General features: G+C 32.8%; 1 protein-coding gene across 1 annotated transcript; it reads right to left on the reverse strand.

Moving 5' to 3' along the window:
- Positions 1 to 14027: 14027 nt before the first annotated feature.
- LOC106718494 lies at positions 14028 to 15025 on the reverse strand. Its single transcript, XM_014512586.2, has 2 exons — positions 14769 to 15025; positions 14028 to 14258 (listed from the first exon to the last, which is right to left on the reverse strand). Exons 1-2 carry the CDS (start codon positions 14958 to 14960, stop codon positions 14109 to 14111), a joined length of 342 nt encoding a protein of 113 aa, XP_014368072.2. The 5' UTR covers positions 14961 to 15025; the 3' UTR covers positions 14028 to 14108.
- Between the last annotated feature and the right edge of the window lie 5305 nt (positions 15026 to 20330).

Below are 20330 nucleotides of genomic sequence, written 5' to 3' on the forward strand. Positions count from 1 at the left end.
ATTTAATTTTCTAACCCGAAAACATCGATAGTAAAACACAAAAGGGAGATTAAAGTCCCCTTTTTATGTAAAACGCAAGCTTAACACAATGGATCCTATCAATTCAATTCCGATCTCGGATTTCATCGAGTCGTGTCGAGAGCGGTAATGGAGCTGACGTATCAATACCAATTCAGATGACGTATTGCCCTCGCGTCGAACAGAACAACAGGGTTTAAGCCGATTACGAATAATCCCCTCGCAAATTTGCGATTATTTCGATCATCTCTTCATCGATGTTTTTGTGTTCCATAATGTCGTATGTAGTTTTTTGAATTCATTTTTTTATTTCTTATTCTACTAGAATATTCTCTTGATAAATTAACATACATTTCCATAAATAAGAATTAGTACCCGCATCTGTAAATTACATTTCAAAAATAAGAATGTATTCAAATGAAATGAAATTATCGTCACAGAATGTTATGTGCAGTGACATATTTATAGTTTTTGTTACCAACTTTTTTTTTTAAATGAATGTGTATATCTTCTTTAATGTAAGTATTGATTTTATATGAGGATGGGCTGCCCTCGATTGAAAGTGCGGTTGAAAGTCAAGTGGCTTCAATGGCTCTTTCATTAAGATTATCTGATGTGTGGAGTGAAGAAAAATAAACAATATTAAAAACATTAGAGATTATAAATATTGACATAGTGGTTTGAAAAAACTTTCTTTTTATACAAATAAGTGAAATTACTGTTAGGTACTTACTGTAAGTTTTTTTGTCCAGTCAAAGAATATTTGCCATATCACCATCAGCTAACTATACGTCGCCACCGAGGGGCTCGGAGCCTATCCTAAGTTAAGGGTGACTAGGTCATAGTCAACCACGCTGGCCCAGCGCGCGTTATTTGACTTTACACATATCATTGAATTTCTTTTCAGTTGTGTGCAGGTTGCATCACGATGTTTTCCTTCACCCTTAGGGAAGAACGGCGGAAAAATGTACATATGTAAATCGAAAATCGAATATCACATTGATACGTGGCGGGATTCGAACCCAGGACCTGCAGATTGTACGTCAAGTGCACTTAACCCCTGAACCACCGATGTATATTTGCTACAGATGACTTTAATTAACTAAAGATATTATTATGTCAAAGTATTTTTTCTTAATGAAACCTTGACATTGATAATGATATTATCTTTGCTTTTTAAATAACTCATAGTTATTCCACGATCTACTTTGGTAATATTTTAACCGAATTGATGTTGAAACTAGATCCATAAATTATCCCGTAATAATTACCATATTTATAAAGCGGGTGAAAGGGTCAGTTAGCGTGGTACACATTTATACAAAAGGATTATCCCTTGTTCTCTTAGCAGACTTTTACGATACCCACGGGATGAGATGGCCATGTGAATTTGACCACAACCTTATTGTTTAAAAGATCATCAATTTAAATGTGTTTCCATCTATTTATAAACTTTCAAGGTAATTTTCTTATTGTATTTTTACTGAGCTATTTTTGTTACTAATTATTAATGTGAAACTATATATTATTAGGTAAATTTTTCACCATTTTTTGAGGTAAACTAAGTCGTCAATTTTGTATGAATTTTCGGGATAAAATCCATTGAAAAATTGCAATTAATAATGATATTATAAATAATGACATTAATTTAACAATCCTTCGATGATCTTCTTACGTCTACAGTCCCTAATTTGTTAATTCGCTTCGCGGATATTATCGTAATTTCACGATAGGGGTCTTACTTGAGTCCCCTTGCCCTCTTCAGGCCCCTCGTTACCGCGGCTCCACGCTTCATGAACTTTAACGAGCAATTACCGACCCTTGTACCTCGCACCACTCCAAAGCCCTCGGTCTCCTGGTGATACGGCTAGGCTGTTTGAAGGTTAATAGCCTCCGCGGTTTGCCACTATTTTAATTGGCGTTTGGAATTACATGGATACAGATGAACTTACACCCGAGGTGTTACGTTCCGTTTTATGAATTCGATTTCCGTCATATTAATTTAATATAAATAATTTTTAATTTGAAATTTCCCTTGGAGCTCTTCTCCGCCAGTCTCTACATTTCATACGGTACATTATTTTATGTTTTCAATTTTCTTTTTCTTATGTAATAAAGGGATTTATCTACCAGTAATTTATAGTTTTTCAATCGAAAGATGTTCTGAACCTTCAAAATTAATATAAAAAAATATAAGCAGGGTAAAGCACGGTAAAGCTGAATAACACGAAAAATGTTTTAAAAGAGGCATATAAATTCGGTTCCGAAATACGGGTACATATTGAGTTATTTTATTGTTTAATAGGGTTTAAAAAACAGGCGGGCTTTGGGGAAATTTGAAAGCGGTCTCGCGTCGGGTCGGCACCGCAAGGGCGTTGCTATGGCAACGAGTTCTGATGGCCAAGGTGGGCGCGCAAATTGCGGTCCTGCCGTACGCACCGAGCGTAACCGCCAAAAGTTTGCCAAAAATTCCAGACTACGGTCAAAGTGAATAACCAACAGTCATCGTTAATATGCCAAAGTTAAAGCATTAAAGTTGAAAAATGATCGTATGCGAAAAACAAAAATTTAATTTTAAACTTGATTAAATTTCAGCTCTCGATTTTTTTATTTTTTCAAGTCTGTGTGTCTCGACTTTCACAATGTTTGTTTGATTAAGATTGAATGTGGGTCGCTATAAAGGTAGAGGAAGACCAAAGAAAGTATGGATGGATTGTGTGAAAGAGGATATGCGTAAGAAGGGGGTGAATTCAGATATGACAGCTGATAGAGATGTATGGAGGAGTAGTACATACTGTGCCGACCCTCCGTAGGGATAAGGGCAGGTTGATGATGATGATTTCACAATGTTTGTTCAACTGTTCTTAATTATGTTAATAGTGTAGAATGTCTACCGGAAAGCTCAATATTTGCATTGAGTTTTAAAAAAATGACATTGCTCTGTTTTTGTTACAAAATTGTGTACAATAAAATGTAAACTGAAAGGATTTCAAGTCCCTTTAAAATTAAAAGAAACCCTAATTCTTATAACATTTTAATACGCTATATAATACAAAAATACATTGATAACAGACATTCCATTACTAAAGCAAGCGTCAAAGTAAGGCGATTTAAAAACACTGAAAAAGTTAATTCAATTTACAAAAAAATCGTTACCTTTGATCACTGGGCTGTCAAAATTGCAAAGCATAGTCGTATATCAAGTTTCGCGCATGAGAGGGTAATATTTTAACGGTCTCAAACGTATGCAGTACGTCATTCGGACGGGGCGTATAGGGTTAACTTATGGCTCTTATTTCAAATTTTATATTCTCCCTCAAAATATGCGCCCGGGGCCCTCGGCGTCCATTTAGCGAACGCATCGAACAAATTGCGGCAACTTATCATTGTTTTCGGTAACTTTCAGATATGAATTCCATTCGGGTTACGGTAAATTTTTTTATGTTCAATTTAAATGTATGTATACTTATATCGGTGCGACAAAGATTTTGAAATTCGTACACATTTGTTTTGCTTTTTTATATTTAATATAATAATAAAAACTCTATCTTGTCGATTTAGCGTTGTGTTTTTGTAAAGTCTCTTTTATATGTCTGTTATTACAATAAAGGAAATAAGTTAGCATTTGTGTGGTAGTCTCCATATTAAGGTTAAAGTAATTTTCAAACTGGATTTTTAGATAAAACTGTAAAACATAAACTTTAATCAGTTAAACTTGAAGAACAAGTTATTACAAAGAAATTTTTATCATATAAGTGCAAGACTTACCTACGGACCTTCGCAATATCGGCTTTGAAATATAAAACGGGAAACTTTTAAATGGGACGAAGTGAGTGCAGTAGCGAGATAGTGAAAAAAGAACCAAGCAATTTAAACTTTTACACGAGCCTGGGGCGGGGAGACCGCGGTTTATAAGTTAGTTCGTAGGAAATTACATGATAGGGCATTTTTCTTTTACATTTTTCCCAGTTCGTGATGAATCGTGGAATACTTTAAAAGTTTAAAATTTTACGAAGATTAAATGCAGCAATGTTAATTAAAAAAGTTTATATGAAACGAATGGATGAAAGTACTTTCGTTTTGTAGTAAAAATAATACGTGTAATTTATTATGAACAAAGACCTTTTAACTAAAAACACAGACGAAAATTGGTTTCATGAAAGGAACAGCAATATTAATAGGAAACCATTCTATGAATCTATCGGTACTGAATGAGAGAATTGTTCTCTATTGCATTTAATGTTGAATAAGAATTATTACGAAACAGATGAAAAGATCGAGCGTTAACTGGAAACAAAGGTTCGATCTGCATGGCACGAGGTAAACAATGGCGAGTTTTAATTTTCTACATGCTTCCTTAACAATAGATGGCGTAGATGAGACAGCAACCCCACAGCTTTGTTCACTGGCAACACTAAACAATACCTGGGCCGTGATGAACTTGCATTATCGCCTGCCTAATGGGTTTTGTCTGTTCGTATACGATTGTGAACAAGGAAACTTTTAGTTACGACTCATGATAAATATTCCTGATATTCTCACGACATTTAACCTACTGATTATTTTGTAATAACGTAATTTTGTTTGCAATAAACTTTTCTTGATGTTTAACTGTTGTTTTCTCAAAACAACAGTCATCCCTGTCATTATATTTAACAACACAGATATAAAGATACGTATTTAACGGGTATTTTGGTCTCAAAACGCATGGTAAGAGATTTTAAACTTCTTAACTTGTAAAGGTTAACATGGTTAAGGGTTTAGAAAAAACGTTAGGTAATGTTCAATTAGTCTATTATCTTTGTGAACTTCTTTTTTTTAGAAACAGCATTCTAATGCTTTATTTGAAGGTGATAAAACTTTCTTAAATATACTCAACGTGTTGAAAGTTCGTTGTTAAGTGAACGGTTCTCAACTATTATCACATACGCAGCTTTTAGGCTAAGTACCGTCGTTTATCTCTATCAGTATTGGCTTGGCTTCGACTTTCACATTGATTACTTTATAGTTAGTATTCTTTACTCGAGCTGTCCCCTAGTTAGATATCTCATACTTTATCTATACTAAGAGATTGCGTTAATGGCCGTGAACTCTGAGTGTGGCAGTTAGACTTAAGACGTTTTGTCAACAGCAATGTTTAATAATAATTTGAAGAAAAGATAGGTTATTCTATGAACAATACCTAAGTTATAATTTTTTACGGATAGCGGTTTCTTAACGTAACATAAAGTAAAATCTATCTAAATCGAATGTTAATTGTGATAAGTGTTAAGTCGTATAACCATCATTCCTCGTTCCCGACCGGGCGGTAAATCTCGACTGACTTAAGTAGCAGTATTAATGTGTTACCTAGTAACATTTAATATGCCCATTGTGAATTCTACAAATTAAGTTCACGCTCACTTGAGAGCTGTTTGAGACATATAATATAACGTGTTAGTGTAAAAACTTACGAATTAACACAGCATATGCTTAATACTCTTAATCAAGGACGTTGTCAGCCGATAATCGAACAAGAGGAAGGGGGATAGCCGATGATTATTCAAGGGGAGCTATTAGTAATATTTTTTTTCCAAATAGAATGCTTATCAACAAGTGGTACAATTGTGTGTACAATAAAAAAAAAACTGACAAGTCGTTTTTTAGTTATCTACGTATATCTATAGGGATTGTAGACACCTTAGTATTTCGAAGTAGTTTCTATTTAACATTTTACGAATCTCTTGGAGGGGTGGGGGGCCCTTTTGCTTCATCTTGACCAATACTTTCAATGACTCTACGATTTTTACAGCAGGATAAAATTAAATGTGTTAACATGCCCGAGTATGAAGCATTAAAAGGAATGCTATTCGTATGTATTTTTTTTATCCTATGAGTTTGGATTTTTTTATTGGCTGATGAAACTGTAAGTAATAATAGTAAAACAACTTAGGTACGTAAAGAGCTAGAATGTTAGGATACACGCGCGACTAATGTGCTCACATGCAGTTGTGTTTAAAACTAAAAACAGCGTCTGTCTGGGCACAGTCTGGTCTTAATGGGCGAGTAAAGCACTTTGCTTTACTTCAACTGCATATATGTATGTCATGCTATACTCGTAGTATACATTTAATATTATTAATTAATAATAGGATTAATATCTTTTTTAATAAAACCAAAAACTGCTAACTTATAAAAAGTGTAATGGCTTTACAAAATTAAATTTTCTTTTCATCGTAAACAGGTTCACATCCTGGAAAATCTTAATTAGCGATTGTATTTTTTCCAACAAATTTCTCCATTGCAAACTAAAATAAAAATATAAAGTAAACAAGCAAATAAGTATAAATAATAAAGTTACTTTAAACATTTAAATAAACATTGATAACCTTATTTAAGATACAATTTAAATAGCAGACATAAACTAACTTTTAGAATGTGTTGACATAAAACCTCTTTGTTTAAATATCGATAAAAAAATGTACTCATGCTGTAAATGACTTTCCGAAAGATTATTATCGGTGCGCGTGTTGTCTGAACAGTCGTTCATTGAAAAATTAACCGAACCGAACAATAAATCACTTACCTCCCGCTTCCTCTATTACTTCGCTTATCGGTTAAAAAAAAATAGAGGGCAATGGCCAACGATAACGTTAATAAATCATTAAATTAACAGCGTTTTTGTTTATTTCAGAGCAACTTTACTTATTGGAAACCATTTCATATTGTTATCGCGAAGGTTGTAAAAATTAATTACGTTCTCTTTATTTTGTATTTTATCGGTCATTAACAAATAATTTATTAATGTTAAAAGTATTTTGTAATCGTACTTAAGGCCGGTACACACCTCCAATTTTAACTGCACAGTTTTAACTGTACAATCGGATTGTTCAGTTAAAACTGAAGGTGTGTAGCAGGCTTTAATCTAACACGTCGATCTTTTTGAATCTAATACGTGGATGTTATATAAAATAATTATTGTAATATAATATTAATTGTACAATGCAAAAAGTTTTTGAACGGATATTTTGCATTACTTTTTTATTATTAAAACTCAGAATTATATTTAATTTAACTTGTCGTACAAGTGTTTGCAAAAAATATGCAAAGTACATATTTTTTTTTTATAAATAAAACATTAATTTTTCCCAAACTTAATCCGTATTTGAACCGATGATCTATAGATCAATAGATGATAATGAAGACATTCTTAGCAGAATTCTTGTTCTAGGTTGAGTTGTATGTTAGACTTGCAGATAACGAGGATAGATAAAGGTAAATGAATGGCGATAGTTTCGTCGCGGCCATTAACGAAGACAAGTCTTAGTACTTAGGTGTCCCTAATGTCCCTTGTCGCGAAACTGTGAGAACTTGGAAACTAAAAAAAAAAGAAAAAAGAAATCTGAAGTTGTCTCCTGTGATTTGCTAGAGTTGATTTTTTTATCGTCTTACTAGAAAATATAAAGCAAGAATGTTGTTAAAGAGGAATTTGGATAAGACAATTGACTCAATGTGAACGACTAATATTACATACATATAGGCAAAAACAAATTTGCTGATGTTTCGTTTCTTCCGTGCCGTGGTACATACAAAACCTTTGTCCTCTCTCTTTTTGCAGAGAAAATGAGTGGGATGTCAGACTGTTTTGTACATGTTTTTCGACTGTGAAAACACAGAGTGAAACATAATTCTGTAAAAGAGTAGTTTAAGTCACATATGTAGTTAAACAGCAAATATACATTTAAAACAACTGAAAGTCGTTTTACGTTTTCCATGAAAATTTCAAATTGGTACATTCTCAATAAAAAGTGCCTACCTACTATAAATATTGTTACACTAAAGGCCGCTCTAACTAATAGCGTTAACAAGAGTTTAGAGATTAACACAAGTATTAATGCTCGAAACTTTGATCGTTTAGTTATATTGTAATAGTTTAGTTTGTTATCTTTGACCAGATCACAGTCATTTGTACAAATTGTTACCATACCCTTTTAGTTAACGATTTAATACCTAATCTTGTTGAATTTGTCACTTTATCTTACTTATTTTATATATGTAATTATTCAGGTGGATGCAAAGGAGCCAACTGAAAACCAGCGCAGGGAGTGTTTAGGCCGTCTCTGCATACGCTGAGTTGGCCCCCTTTACTACATTTCTCTTAAATTATGTTCATAAATTTGCGCTGTGAATTTTTTAACTCATGTATCTGTGGGGTAATAAATGAGTTTCTTCTTCTTCTTCTTTCTTCTTCTTTCATATGCGAACGTTTAGATGGATGGATGTTTGTTTGAAGGTATCTACGGATCGTCTGAACGGATATTGATGTAATTTGTCACAGATGTAGAACATAGTCTGTAAGAACACGTAGGATAATTATTATGTTTTTTTAATGCTACGCGGTCAGAGCCGCCGGTAACAGCTAGCTTTAATATTAAAGACACGAAATTAAATTTAAACGGTGCTAGATTTAAAAAAGCTTGAAGAATTGTCTCGATTTGACAGAATCTTAATACGTTATTTGAAAGTCCTGTATTCATAGTTTCCACTCTTCTCAGTACAAAAACAACCAAACATTTCTTCGAGTAAAACATAGTTTTCCATTATATATAATGTTATTTTTTATTAACAGTAAGAGTAATTATCCATAACAAGTATTATACAAATCAATGAGAATAGAATAGTAATGGAGCGAGTTAGACATGCAATTAATTCACCGCCTGGAAGCAATCAAGGTGCTGTAGATGCAAATTTGCATTTGACGCGGAACGTTCTCGAAGCTGTTCCCTATAATTGTAGTGGAAACTGCAATTCTTAGTATTCACAGCGTTAGGAATCATTTATATTAATCTTTTTTTTTACAGATTACATACAATATTATCTAGAGTTGAAATAAGTTAAAATTAATATAATAAAGGTTGAAATTTGATATAGTTTAGATCCTTACGATCTTTTAATAACAATATTAGGAAGAAAAATAAATAACGAATGTCAGAGATTATTTAATAATATACTAGGTGTCGCCCGTGACTCCGTCTGCACGGCTAAAAAAACTTATTAAGTAGCCTACGTGTTCTTCCATACTATGTTCTACAATTGTGCCAAATTTCATAAAGATCCGTTTGGCCGTTTCGGAGATATCTTCAAACAAACATCAATCCATCCATCCATCTAAAAATTCGGATTTATAATATTAATATGATTTATTACAAGAAAATGTAACAAAGAACTTTCACTGCAATTGTTTTTTCGCAAAAAGTAACATCGATGAAATTTTTTAATTGATTTTAGATTGGGTTACAATGTCGGCTTATAAAATGTATTTTCATTGTTTTCATCCCGCTGTTCGTAATTCTAAATTAATCTGGGTGAGCCTTTGCTCATCTCAAAATTTATAGCAATTTCGCTCGGCTTCGAAAAATAAGGAAAGGATAAGAAGATTTCATCGTAAATTTTCAACAAACAAACCAGAATTTTGTAAGTAGAAAATACTTTGAAAATTATACATTTTCAATATTAAATTGTAAAGTAATATGGCAACAGATATTTGCTATACAACTTCAATAAAAGGTTTATAAAAATTACTAATTGTTGTATTTGTGAAATAAAAACTAAAATATTTTATACCAATCTTGGTATGATGATGATGATGAAGATCTTAATCTTTTAAACATATTTTTATATACACCTATTTAGATTAAAATTTTACACGCACAATCTGTTAGAGTGCAAACATTCTCGACAACTTATAAACATCGAACCTGCTTCCTTCGTGCTAGCGACGGGGATGCGGGGGTGTGGTGTAATTGGATTTAGATTGGATGGAATTAGAACTTTCCTTCGTGGCTTTTGTTTTCCAAGGAAATGACTTTTTGATGGGGCGCATCAAAATCGAATTTTCGGTGTAACTCCGACCATATCCTATCCGGTTTCTAGAGGTGTTAGGGGAGAACGAACAGAATTGGAAAAGTTTCTTTACTTCAGTTTTATTTATTCTTTGCGTTTTTGTGAGGCAATCGTTGTTTGGTCCTTTGAATGTTAACAAGGGTCGGCTTGTGTCGGGAACGTTGGGTTTAAGAATCGCGACGAACCATTACCGAGCGCCTACCCAACAAAAAGGGTGATACAAAAAGCTTTTAACGTTAATGCCGGTGATTAATTCACGTAGCGAATTAAATTAGACTGTTTCAGGTTATCTGTACAGTTAGAATCAGAGGGGAGAATTGTTCAGGAAAATTATTACTAGTTATTTATTGTTGAACGCAAATTGCATTATTTTATAAGAATGAGAATTCCTAATGCCCCTAAATTAGATTTCGTAAGTCGCAAGACATTGGCCTATCACAACGTATTTCAAGTGGCTATTAAGATGGAATTTTTCCGAGTGTTGTCTAAAATGTTTAAATGTATTTTCTTTCTATCTTTGAAACAATGCCGGAACTGTCTTCTTCGATACATTGTTTCAAAACGTCGAATTGAAAATCGTACACTATCAGTGTAAATAAATCTGAAAGCAGTTACGTAAATGGATACGAACAAAGCGTCGCCCAGTCCGTTCGTTCTCCATATACGTGTAGAGATTAATAGTAAAAGCTTTTATGTAGAGAGCAGCGTCTGTGAAGTCCCGCCAGCCGTACAGTTCTATGCCGCGGGGTGTGTACGCTCTTTTCGTAATACTCTATGTTATACATTTTAATACTACATTTATACGTGTAAAACACGTATATTATTTATTTATATGAACACGTACTACAACCAGCGATGAATTATTAACCAACGTAAGTCGTAATTTACGAAACTCGTCTTAAAATGAAAGCGTATACGAGTTCAAAGATGTTACCATACTTTACTTCATAATTTTGAGAATGTGCTTTGTTTTATGTGGTCGTAGATTATATTTTTATTGCTCAGAGGACTCGGTTTTCTGTATGAGTTTTTTTAACGGCCATCAACTAGGTGCCAGGAAGGAAACATTTGTCAAAAAAAAATTCTTTTCAGTTTTGTACTATTTTTTAATACTTTACTTAAAATGTACTTGTAACGTCTATTAACTTAGAAACTTCAGAATTACTCAAATTTTCACTTATTAAGCACAGGTAACATGACAAAATTAGTTACAAACATTAATTTTAAAAATAAAGCTCTAATTTAGTCGGGCAAAATTAAATTACCCATTTTAACTACTCCAAAAATAATATGTATCATATATTCTACTAAAAGGAGACATTTTTAACGGTTAGGGTATAATTCATGATATTTCATGGTATATTCGAGTGCAAGTCAAAACGTTAGTTGTGGGGATTCATTTAGGCTTTCTAAACACGTAAGACTTTTTTTAAATACAGAAAAGAAGAAACATTTAAAATAAGTGGTAGCTTAAGATTATAATTAAAATTATATCAGGACGTAAATTTAATGTAATAATTTATAAGCAAAAGTTTTTCATTAAGTCTTGTAAATTGAATTACATTTGTAAAATTGCAGTAATTATTTGTGCAACGTTTTTATCTCTACTACAATTTATAAACCATGATTTTAATGCTTTCTGGTAAGAAGAATAATGAAATTTCATATTAAAATATTACTATATGGAATGTTGGATTTAATATTATAAACATGCCATATTTATTTTCTCTTTTTTTTTTATAGAAATTTGAGATTTTTTAACGCATATTAATATATCCGTTAGTGTGTAGGCATCCTAACGCCGAATGTGCATTACAGACTTGTGTCCATGTTTTATTTATTCGCTCGCCTGTGCCGTTGAAGTGGTTGCATTACGTCCGAAAATTCTTTTTTCCACTTTTATATTTTCCAGGCTTTGCGGCGGTTTATACGCTATCCTATGAATAAAACTACAAAATTTAGTTTTTAATAATCCGCTTTTTGTGTGGCTTGCGTTCGGTAACATTTTGCAGATTTTCTACTGCTTAAAAGTACACATAAAAATCTTCGAAGGCTTATATGAATTCATAAATAATTCTTTATGCATGTTTTTATTTGAAAACAAAATGGTTTGGCTAAAAATCGGATGTTAAATTGTCAGATTTACTACTGTACTTGCGAGTCATAAAGTGAGACCCTTTAATATAGATTTAGTACGAGAAACTAATTAACATTGTTTACAAGTTTCCTTTATTATTCAATAACGATTGTGAATGCGGCATTTAAAGACGTTCATATTGTGGACATAATTTGCACGCACCACAAAAAATATTATTTACGATGTGTTACCAACAGATGTCGCTATTACTGTAAGAAAGGGCAACCTCCAAAGTAGACAAATTAAATTAGGCAGGTAAGTTCATTTAAGTAATTCGATGAAATTGTAATAAGCGAATACTTTTTGATCCTCGAGTAAAATGTGAAAGCCGAGCGGCGCCCCACTGGACGTTACAGGGATGTATTCCTACTAAAATAACTCTATACGATACAAATATTCAAATGCATAAAATTGATGGAAATAATTACATTAAATGCTAATGGGCTGATAATTTGTGCATAATATTAAATTTATTCAATTATCATTTATCATTGTGTTTTATGACTCAGATTACCTAAACGCAAATCTTTTTAGCCATGTAGAAATTTTGAATTTTTAATTGAAAACATCGTTGTTGTTCCAAATATGAATTGTATATTTCATCTTTCGATGTTCACGTGGGAGTTTTTTAAGTTGATTTTAAGTCTGTATCCAGTCAGATAGAATTCTAAATCCTTGTTTTCGTCTCCGGGGCGCCCTGGTCTGGCTTAAACTAATTATGCCCCCTGGACTGTGTCAATGTTGTCGCAGCACGAGGCGCAGTTTAATGCGTGTGTCTCCATTAGCCCACCCCACCATCCCCTCAGTGTCCACACTGACAATTCGCTAAAATTGATTTGTATGTTTGCACTGAGGGTGACTTGCCAGTACCAAACAGCACGCGCTGGGGATTCTTAATTTGTCGAGATCAAAAAGATACATAGTTTATTTCAATGTTCAATAGTTAAAATTGATTAAAGAAAATTTATATTAACTTGTTTAAAATAATGAAGCTTGAAAGTATTTAAAGAACTAATTAATTTACTATTACTAATTAATTTATTAATTACGTATTTGTGCTTCAATCTGAGAAAATTTGTGCATCTCGAAATCTGATTTCTCATCCTTTTTTTTTTTATATTGAAAAAGTTAGCGCTTGACCACGATCTCACCCGATGAGGTGAAGATGTGGTCTAAAGATGGTACGCGCTAGCTTTGTAGATGCCTATTCACTCTACTCTTGAAGGCCCCCACATCGTACTTGGACGGAAAAACTGACGCCGGCAACTTATTCCAATCCTTAGCAGTACGCACAAGGAACGATGATTCAGGGTGATCCTAGGGATATTAAAAACTCATAGATCTAAAGTTAAATTCAATGCAGGCTTACTTTTGCTTGTTTTTATCTCTACGTCACGGTGTTTCTTTTGTGCCAGATTTAAACACGTTCCTTACTAAACAAAACCTTACGTTGTCATTTAGTTGCTTGTTTTCAAAATAATTTGAACAGAAATTATGTGAGAACGTCTTTTGAAATGTCATCACTTTGAGGATCCTTGTTATATCAGTTGAAAAGTAAAGAAACAAATAAAACTAAACAATTTAAAGTGTTTACAGATGTTTTTAGTAACTGTGAACGTAATAGCCTTGTTAATGTACGCTATTTATCCTTATTTAATTAGACTACTCGACTAAATGAAGAAGTTATTATTTATATTCAGTGAATGCTACACGTGTTTGTGAAGTTCACACTTTCTAAAGTGACAGTTTCAGATTTCATATTAATGACACTCGTACTTACGGAGTTAATTAATGTCGGTGGAAACAAATAAAATAATTAAACTTTTAAATTATGTGCATTCATATGTAGATGGTTTCTAGAATGTTTGGTATGTAGGTTGATTTTATTTGACAAAAAGTTGATATAAAACTTTTTCTAGATGAAAAAAATCATTACATATAAGTAAGATACATATTTTTTATTCAATTTATTAATCATAAACGGAAAAATGTAAAATTACATTTAACATTGACTTGCGAAAGTTCATTTCAGTTGACATCAGTGCATAACAAGATATATTCATTAGTAATCTCATGTATTCTTAGTGAATATCAGTACTAAATAGTTGAGTCCCTCTCCCCGTTCGCTTTGGAAGTGTATGGTGACATTGGTGGAACCCAACCCTCCCTGTGTCACCGTTGCACGAGCGTCCGAGCGTGACAGATCTCGAGCTATGATACCCTGCAAAGAAAATGGGTTATTTATTACTGCGAGATATAAATTTAATTGTATAGTTTTACTTTTTAGTTGTGTTAGTTGTATAAGTTGTTAGTTATCTTTTTTACAATTATTTAAATCAATTTGGCACCCACACTTTCATTCTATATGGGTAAGGTGCCAAATGGAACTTGAGATATGTAAACATTGTGTAATAAATTACTCGTCACTTGTACTCTTGTCATATTGTAATGTAATAAATCATTCTATATGTACTAATGTTATATGTATCTACAAGTGTAATAATTAAAAATATATATGTAAAAAACAAATGCTAGCGAAATTTAACAGTATTTTATAATTAACTAAATGAAAATATACATTTCTAAAACATTTTATTATTAACATGTTAAAAACCAGTTGTCATGAGTAAAGTCTTGATTATGACTCATTTATTAAGGAATTTGTAAAGTAAAATCAAGATAATCTATTAAATTCGATAAGTTATGTAAATTCTGTAACGTTGGCACTTACCTTTATAATCCTATGCTTCGGATCAATGAATGTGTAGTCCTTATCTCTTTTTATAAGCGGTATTGCGCGGTAAACAACTTTCTCTGTAGATATTAACAAATTGTTCACTCTCGTACCCACCACAAGGTCTTTAGCTTCGAATAAATTTACAAATATAATTGATAATAAGAAAACATAGATTAAAAATCTCATTTTAAATTTCAACTTATTTTCTAGAACATTTTAGGTTATGTGTCAGAATAGACTGAGTATTCGTGAAGCACTGAGACGGTAAAGGAAAACGTTATGTTATGCTAAACATAGTTCGACCTTGCCACTTCGTATCGTTGCGTTGATTCATTAATTGTGTAATATATTTGTTTACGAACGCGTGATTTAGCGGTCAGCGCACTTGCCAACTGACTGTAGCGGTACAGGATTGATTCCATTGTTTACAAGATTCTTACTTAAAGTAATTGATATTTCGTAATGTGAATTAGTTTGTATTTATATTATTTACACTTTGATATAGAACAACGGAGTAAGTTGTTTGAATGAATCTCTTTTATTAACTTAGGATTTGATAAACTTACCATGATTTTCTGAGACCAAAATCTCCCTTTAAAAGATTGTTACCTCTGTTTGTCAAAGATAACGACAGGAACAGGGATGACGATATGTTTTATATGGAGATGTTGGTCTCAGAAATCTACGGTTAGTGAATAGGAAATATTCCTAGATATTTCTACTTTTACGAAATCAAAACACGTAATCTTTTAAATACATAATCCGAATAGTACTGTTACATATATAAGTATACTACAATGTCAGGAGGATTAAGTACCAGTAGGATTTTCTCAGAGTGCATTTAAAATAATTACAAGTTGTACAACTACGGGATAGATGCGGTGGGCGCTGTATAGTTTGGTGCATGAGTAATGGCCCGCCCAAGGCGACAGACAGACAGACTGGCTACCGGGAGATTCCGTCTTTGTAGATAATGTCGGTGTCTGATGCACCAATACTATGATATATTGTGTAATTGAGGTGTTACTACAGCGTAAAGGTAAAACGAAAGCTTAATATTATCTTAAGAATTATTATTTCAAAGTGGATGAAGTTCAATAAATTTCACGAGAATTGTCTAAAATTATAAACTGCAAATTGCCGTAAAATGATTTATTTTTAAAAAATGCCTAAAATGATTTTCTTTTTTTTTTTGTTTGTCATACCGTTAGTAATCTTCCCGATAATTCTCTATAGAGATTAAGAGGTTAAAAGATAATGCCGCAAGAAGTTTCCCTTTTCAGTGAAAGCACAAAACTTCTGTAATTTAATTTTATATTATTTTAATTCATCTTGATTTCATCAAGATTTTCCAAAAATGTGTGCCAAATACTTTCGTTTGACAAAAGTTCCTTTCTATTGGTTAAAAGTTTAAAGGAAAATTCCATCTCCGAGAGCCGGATGTTTGCGTCGATTATTGAAAGTGGAGGGAATTCTTTTGTGCGAACGTCAACGAAAGGTTCATCCAGACGAGAGACGACGGGAAAAGGAAAAATCAATTCCGGAAAAAGCTATTTTATTAACAAATAAAAATGAATTGTCTTTCCGTTCTTAAAGTTGTTAAGGATATATATTAGGTGACAATTGGTTCAGTGGTTTAATTAATTAAGAAACGGCTTAACTCACGTTTGATCGTCCGGTGACGGCACCGACTAGTTTCGGACCCATCGGGTGTCCATCTTCAGGTCGAGTGTTTAATCCGAAGACTTCGCGGTCGCGTCGCGTCTCGCACTGACGCGATATTATATTATTAAAATCTCTAATGTAAATATTCCATGGGTTATAAAAATAATAATTTTAAGATGGATATTACTTTAATTATGATGGAGAAATCGTGTTCAAGTACTAAGATCAACGTTCTTTATTTTATGTCTGTTTCGTCCCTTTAATCCATCTACAGCTTTGAATGGTTACGGTTTAATAGAGGCATAAATAAAACCAAGAATTATATTGATGTATACTAAAATGTTCTCTCTTTCTTTGAGAGCGGACATATGTATTTTTAGAAGATACTATAACAGAGTGTTCGCATAATGAAATAGCGAGAATGGAGTAGTGTGTTGTTTTAAAAACTAGTATCCAAGGCAAGTTTTCTTCGAAGACTGATTTTAGTATAATATAGATAGAAAGCATTGGATGTTTAGCATGTCAAGATGCATGGAAAGGCGTAGTTTTTCATACCGCGTAAGCTGACAAGTGCATTCAGTTATTTCAGTCTTGACACGTCGCGACACACTTTGATCTTGTGCGGGAGCCGCGGGACTTTTTGCCGGCACTTGCTTAATGTGACGACACATAACTCAAACGGGAACGCGACACTCTTTTTGATTTTATCAAGGATCGTGTGCTTTTTTGAGATTAGAATGCGCATTTGTCATTAGTGATATCATCAACGGATCTCTTGCGTGAAACTTTGGTGTAGATTTCATTCAGCGAATTATTTTTAAAAGCATTTCGATTTCGAAGCAACATGACTATCTTACTGAATTTTTCCTATATGAGAATTCGGGGAAGATTTGGGTCTAAAAGTGCATACTAAAATAAGACTTTGGTTACGTTCATAGAATAAGAGTAATTACAAAGTTTAATAAATGTACTTTGAATAAACTGCGTTTTATTTTAAATAACGATTCAAAATAGTTCCGTCATACGTAAAATAAAAAACTCGAAGTCTAGTTGCTCACTTCTATTTTAACATGTCGATCGAGTGTCATTGGAATGAGAAGTAAAATAAAACGCATTCGCCTCGGATTCCATCTGACTTGATTGAGCCAGAAATACAATAGAGCGACTCGCAGCATTGCGTCCCGAAATTTCGAAATGAATTGCCAGAGTCGTAGTATTGTCGAATGAAATGCTTTTGAAAGATTAAGTAATATTTTTAATCGTTCCTTGCTCAACAAAATTAGCTTATTGATATTGACATTGATTGAGGATCGATTTTAATGATTCAATGTGTTGGACATGTAATAACAAGACCTTGTAATGTTGCATTCAAAATTTAGATACAATTTGCGTTTTAAATTATAATGTTAGAAATGTTTGCTGTTTGTTAGTACTTAAACGCACTGTGAAAAACTATTTCTTCTTTCTATTCATGTCAAGAAGTATCGAAACTAATTACCAGAAAGTAGTGGGTGGTCTTCTAAGAAGAGAAGAAAGATTGTGAGTAATAATAACTCGTCTTTCTGTTTGACAATTACTTTTGTCTGATTGCGAGATGAAGGGCGTTTTTAATACTTCCAGGAACACTTAACAAGGAAACATGAATTTGAGATCTGAAATTGACGTGAAATGTGCCCGAAAATAATGTTTAAATCAACGATCACGATACAACTGGCGATTAAAAGAATAAAAAACAAAATTCGTCAGCGTTTTTAAAAAATGGTACGAAAGGTTCTTTGTTTAAAAATTCAGCATATGAAATAATAAACACTGTCTGGATATTGAAGCTTAAAATATCACAGTCATATATAAAGTATGAGCATAATTGAGTGGGCCAGTCCGAACGTCCGAAATGGACGTATTACTCGATTCCCCTCCGCAGGCGAATTGATATTTCCTCTTTGAAATAGGTACATAGTTAATTGTGTTTCCGGACGTCAGTCATTGTTTGAGTGGCAATCTCTGTATGATGCATTAGCGTCGCATTATTAAATCACGAGACAGGATAACTGTTCGAATATGAACGTGATATGGTTTATTTTTTTCTACATTATTTTAGGTTATATGATTCAATCAGTTTTTTTAAATAACTTCTCGAAACAATTCACTCATGAAAATAATCTAGCAAATCTATTTCTTACTAATATTATAAATGCGAATGTTTAGATGGATGGATGTTTCTTACAAGGTATCTCCAGAACGGCTGCATGGATCTTGGTGAAATTTACAATGTATAGAACAGTCTAATTAAGTTTTTTTTAAATTCAGCACTAAAAAAATTTAGATGGATGGATGTTTGTTTGAAGGTATCTCCAGAACGGCTCAATAGATCTCGCCGCATAGATGTAGAACATAGTCTGGAAGAACACATAGGCTACTAATTAAGTTTTTTTTTCCGCGCGGACGAAGACCCGGACGTCAGCTAATTCTTTAATAAACCTAAATTGTCATGTTATGAGTCGACGTCTGTTTTTTATTTTATTTCATTTGTTTTTTATGACTATAAGATTTGACCCTTGCAAGACTTTAGTACTTAATTAACCTTCTTTAAAAATCTTAATTGGCGAATATTCGTTCAATGATACATTTAATTAATTCGAAAAACTGTCGCAATGTCAAGTAGTAGTAATTAATACGATTGACTGGATTGTTAAGCGATGACACAGCGCTTTATAACGTCGACTGTCACACTGGAATAACTGATATTGCATTCATCAAAAATTGGCATCGGTCCAAAAAGATTTCGGGGACAGGTTTGATGACATGACTTTTTAAACAGGTAAATGGGATCTTTTAGTAGCACATTTTAGGTAGGAATTATTTTTTGTAAAGTCTTATAAAACGTATTGTTAAATCACACACAATGATTCTTCCATTGTATGGTTCAATGACCTGTCTCCGGATAGAAAAGATAGCAGACAGCTTGGAACTAAACTTTGAAATGAAAATAGTAACTTGTTCCGACATTAATAGATGAGCGATGGTACGCAATTTAATTAATAGCACCGGTACAATTTCATATACTAATGAAATGATGTCAATAGAGCATGGGCAAAACTGAATAAAACCCTAAAAATTTGAATTTAAACTATTATTTTGTGTATAATAATAAATTTATACGTGAAAAATAAGTGTCGAAAGTCCAAATATGTTCTGCGGGAATAGTCGCTAAATGAATACGAACCAACGACATTATGCTTCGCATTTCGTTTCCCAAACTATTCTGTGTTAAACGCTTTATTTATACAAGAACATAACATACGTGTAACTATAAAGATTACGACGATGTTGCGTGGAATACTAACGCTGAGGACTAATTTTATTTTCAGTGTAGCAACGTGTTTGTGATATGAGACCGCTGTAAATTATACCCCTTAATTATATCGTAACAGTGTTGTTTGGTTTTAACGAGAAACATAAAACGCTCGCCCGAAAATCAATACGCGAACTGAACGTGTTGATAGCATTTGGATAATTTCAGAAATATGTAACTTTGGCACGAATTTACTTTGATTGTTAGAAAGATGGGGAATAATTGGTGACAAACATATCTTAATACGATTCTGTTATACGTATGACAGTTAAGGATAGATAAATAACTAAGATAAAAAACTTGCTGATCATTGACGTACAATTTACTAAATTGAAAGTTCCATTTACTCCATGATGAAATTATATGAAGTTAGACACATATTTCATTAAAACGTATACAAGATACAACATAAAAGGATAAATCATAAAAAATAACACCTACTTATCGTATCGTAAATTACATTAACAATCAATGTGAAGATAAAAAGGAACCACAGTCTCATAAAGTAAACGTACAACGTTAGCGAAAAGTTAATGTAG

The sequence above is a fragment of the Papilio machaon genome, chromosome 9, assembly GCF_912999745.1.
Source record: "Papilio machaon chromosome 9, ilPapMach1.1, whole genome shotgun sequence".
NCBI classification, from domain to species: Eukaryota; Metazoa; Arthropoda; class Insecta; order Lepidoptera; family Papilionidae; genus Papilio; species Papilio machaon.

Coding starts and splice junctions, on each gene's coding strand:
- LOC106718494 (XM_014512586.2), bottom strand. CDS start 14,960: ATGAGATTTTTAATCTATGTTTTCTTATTATCAATTATATTTGTAAAT. Junction 14,259..14,768: donor CGAAGCATAGGATTATAAAG/GTAAGTGCCAAC, acceptor TTTTCTTTGCAG/GGTATCATAGCTCGAGATCT.